Source organism: Myotis davidii, unplaced genomic scaffold (genome assembly GCF_000327345.1).
Source record: "Myotis davidii unplaced genomic scaffold, ASM32734v1 scaffold79, whole genome shotgun sequence".
Lineage (NCBI taxonomy): Eukaryota > Metazoa > Chordata > Mammalia > Chiroptera > Vespertilionidae > Myotis > Myotis davidii.
The window spans coordinates 1,677,817-1,681,559 of NW_006294339.1; the positions used below are offsets into that span (position 1 = coordinate 1,677,817).

The window sequence follows — 3,743 nt, forward strand, 5'->3', positions numbered from 1 at the left end:
GGATGGAGGAATTGGGCAGGTAAAGGAGGACGGGTGCTGTGGGTGATGTTACCTGCTCCTGGGAGGAGCCCTCGGGTGGTCTCGATCAGCCCCATGACAGCTGAGGAAGCTGCATAAACAGAGTGACGCCCCCACCCTCTCAAGTGCCAGTCCTTGGGGAGAAGTGATACCTACCTCTGGGCTCTGCTCACCCCTTCAGCCAACCACTTCCATCATGCTCTGGCCACAGCCAGACTCTGCAGGCTCTGCCTTTGGAAGAGCCCTGGCCTGGAGGTCAGGAGGCCCAGCCCTCATCCTGCCATCCCTGCTGTGGTGGAGGGTGGGGGCTGTGCGTCCCCAGGCAAGTGTCTCACCCTTTCTGAGCCTCATAGGTGGAAAAAGATGATTACCACTCTCCTGCCTGCTTCAAAGAGCTGCTAAGGATCAAATGAGGAACAAGGAAGGGGTTCCTGGAAGGTGCCCACTACCTATTTGTGGGTTAATGGATTCTCTGTCTCATAAACCCTTAGCTACGGTCTGGCCTAGAGTGTGAATGACTCCGGCTTCCACCAGTTATTCCTCCCAGCTTTTCATTAGCCTGAAATTCCCTGTGTTCAGTCCACATCCTTCTGAGTTCGAAGCCCTTCCTCTTACAAGCTTCTCTCCTAAATTCCCTCTGGCCATCTGAGCCAGGCAGGAGGGAACAGCCACCTCTTCTGCCTATGAGGGGTTTTACACTCACCCTCCTATTGCCCAAACCCTACAGGTTAGTTGCCTTAAACATCGACAAGGTGAGAAGCAGAGTCGGGGCTATGACCTGACCAGGTATTTTGATGCCTTTTTGTTGACGTGCATCGTGTAGATATAAGCTACTTCTATGGCTGGAGTTGCACATTTTCAAATGTTCCCGGGTGGCAGGAGAAAGCATTAAGGGAAGATGGAGCGCCATGATGGCACAGACTTTTCTGCCTCCAAGAAGGGTGCACCTACCCAAGGCAGTAAGGTTAAAATGTAACCAGGTGTGCTCTTCACCTCCTCCCTCCACTCTTCAAGGCTCAGCTGCTCTGAACAATGAACCAGAGGGCAGTGCTCCTGCCCAGGCATGTTTGTGTTTAGCTGGGCTGGTGACAGACTGCCCCTGCCTCACCTTGGTTCAAAACATGCTAAGCAAAGCTTCTTGGACAGAACTGGAAGGCTGAACACCTAGTCTTGTCCTGCTCTGCCTTCCCTCTCTGTGCTCGCCTTCCTGTCCTGCCAGCAGCTGCTCTGATTGGCAGGAGCACTCTGGTGCTGAGGGTGACTGTGCTGAGGGTGACTGGGTCTACAGCGGTCAGGGGCTGGGCCAGGAGCGGAACCAGCTTCCCCTCTGTGTCCTCCCCTTTGCCTTTAGATCTGCTGGTAGGAAAGCCAAGAGCAGTGGCTGACTTCACAGAATGCCCAGACTTACCCTGTTTCACTCACCCTCTCCTCCCCATTGTACCCGACCTCCCCCTGCCCAGTACCTGCCACGCGAAGGTCACAGGCCAGGGCAAGTTCCAGGCCTCCACCCAAGGCGTACCCATCCATCGCTGCAATGGTGGGTGCAGGGAAGGCTGCTGTGGAGACGAAGAAGGGCTCCGGTTGAGAGGGTGTGCAGGACCAGGACAGGGACTCGAGGTTAGAGAGGGCCTCATTGTTCTCAGATTTGGGGGCCTCAGCCAGGTTATGGTAGAAGCTGGATTTTCCAATAGGGAAATTTGTGGGACCAGCTTAGGAACCAGAGTGGGGAGATGGGCTGGATGATCCCTGCTCAGGCCCCCTCCCCTGCTGGCCACTCTGGGACTCCCCTTTCTGCTTTCCCTTCTTGTTCTGTGTGGCAAGCCCTGGGCTGGGTGCTGGGAACACAGAATTGAGTCAGACATGGGAAGACAGACCCAGGCGATCTGTACTCTGTTAAAGGAAGCTTGGAGGATGGGTCAGGGAGGAGGAGGAGGAGGAGGTATTGGTGGTATTAAAGGATGAGTAAGAAGTTCAGGTGGCCAAGGAGGGATATTCCAGCCAAAGGAACAACCACGTCAAAGCCTGCAAGCATGCTTGGTGAGACATGGCTCCTCTGGAATAGCAAGGCGTGAAGCCTGATGCCATGGGGTGGGTGGTGGGCGATGGGGCTCAAAAGCAGCAGGGCACAAAGGCTGAGCCCGTGAGAAGGAAATGCCCTCTAAACCTGCTTGTCACCCTCCTCCTCGTACAATTCCTTGTGTGTACGTAGAGCTCGGGAAGTATGTCTCAGCGCTGCGGCTGATGCAATGGTGTGAGCACACTCCACCATGTCGTGCTTCCTCGGCACACCAGGAAGTAGCAACGCCCGCCTGAACAAACTCCTAGAGCCACGTGCACAGTACCCCAGCCTTTCAGCCATTGGTCGCCTGTAGCAACGTGTCTCCCTCTGATTGGTCCCCTCATGCTATATATACCCCTGTAGTTCCACAATAAAACGGATCTGCGTCACTGAACCTGGTCTCGAGTCGTGCATGCAGATGCCCTAGCGCGTTGGGCCTCCGTCGTCCTCACCCCGGAGGGACCCCCTGCTTCACTTGTGCCCATCCTCCCTGGGAGAGTCATTCGTCTTTCTACAGAGCTTACAGTAGAAACTGTCCTCTCTTTAGAATAGAGGGTGGTGGTGGGGTGAGTGGGGGGATGGGGGTGGCAGGGATCAGCAGGGCCCTCCTCCACCCCATTTCTGGACCCTCACCAATCTCATTCATTAGGCCTCGGAGCCGCTGGACAAAGACCGCCACTTCTGCCTCACTCATCTGCTCCCGCTCCTTCAGGTCTGCACCTGCAAATACGGGTTGTGTCAGTCCTTGGGAAATAACCCGTTACGGAGCCCTAGGCTGTTAAAGATCCAACAAAGGAGACTTGAGGAGAAGCAGCCTGAGAGGAAGGAGAAACCTGAGGAAGCACTGGTCAGGGAATCCAGGGAGGAAAAGGGAGTGGGTCATAAAGGAGAGGTGCCACAACAGAAAGAAAAATTGGACTTCAAAATAAAAAACTTTAATGTCAAAAGACACTATGAAGGAGTGAAAAGACAGCCTACAGAATGGAAGAAAATATTGGCAAATCACCTATCTGATAAAAGATTAATATCTAGGACATATAAAGACCTCCTGTAACTCAATAACAAAAACCCCTACAAAGGACAAAGATTTCAATAGACTTCTCTCCAAAGAAGATACACAGATGGCCAATAAACACATGAAAAGACGCTTAACATCATTAATCATTAGGGAAATGCAGACCCAAACCACAATGAGCACATTCCATACCCCTTAGGACGGCTGTTATAAGCAACAGAAAACAAGTGTGGATGTGGAGAACCTTGCTGCATTGCTGGCGGGATTATAAAATGTTGCAGCTGCTGTGGAAATCATTTTGGTGGTCTCTCAAAAAAGTTAAATGTAAAATTACTATGATCCAGTAATGCCACTCCTAAGGATATACTCCAAATAATGGAAAGCAAGGACTCAAACAGACACTTGCATACCAGTGTTCAAAACAGCCAAAAGGTGTACACAATCCTGTGTCCACCAAAGGACCTATATATATAAAAGCCTAAGTGACCAAACGACCGGCCAACTGGCCACTGTGATGAGCACTGACACCAGGTGGCAGATGCTCAACGCAGGAGCTGCCTGCCCCCTGGTGGTCAGTGCGCTCCCACAGGGGGAGTGCCACTCAGATAACCAACAGGCACCAGATGCAGGGCTTATGGCTGGCCGCCGCAG

At 52.8% G+C, this 3,743-nt stretch overlaps 1 protein-coding gene across 1 annotated transcript in view; it reads right to left on the bottom strand.

Moving 5' to 3' along the window:
• ECHDC2 (enoyl-CoA hydratase domain containing 2) overlaps positions 1-3,743 on the bottom strand; it is a 42,507-nt gene that overhangs the window by 8,127 nt on the left and 30,637 nt on the right. Inside the window, exons 4-6 of the mRNA XM_006768328.2 lie at positions 2,711-2,797; positions 1,482-1,574; positions 53-109 (exon numbers count right to left, since the gene is read on the bottom strand). Coding sequence (XP_006768391.1) covers positions 53-109; positions 1,482-1,574; positions 2,711-2,797 — 237 coding nt within the window. The remainder of the gene's footprint in view (positions 1-52; positions 110-1,481; positions 1,575-2,710; positions 2,798-3,743) is intronic.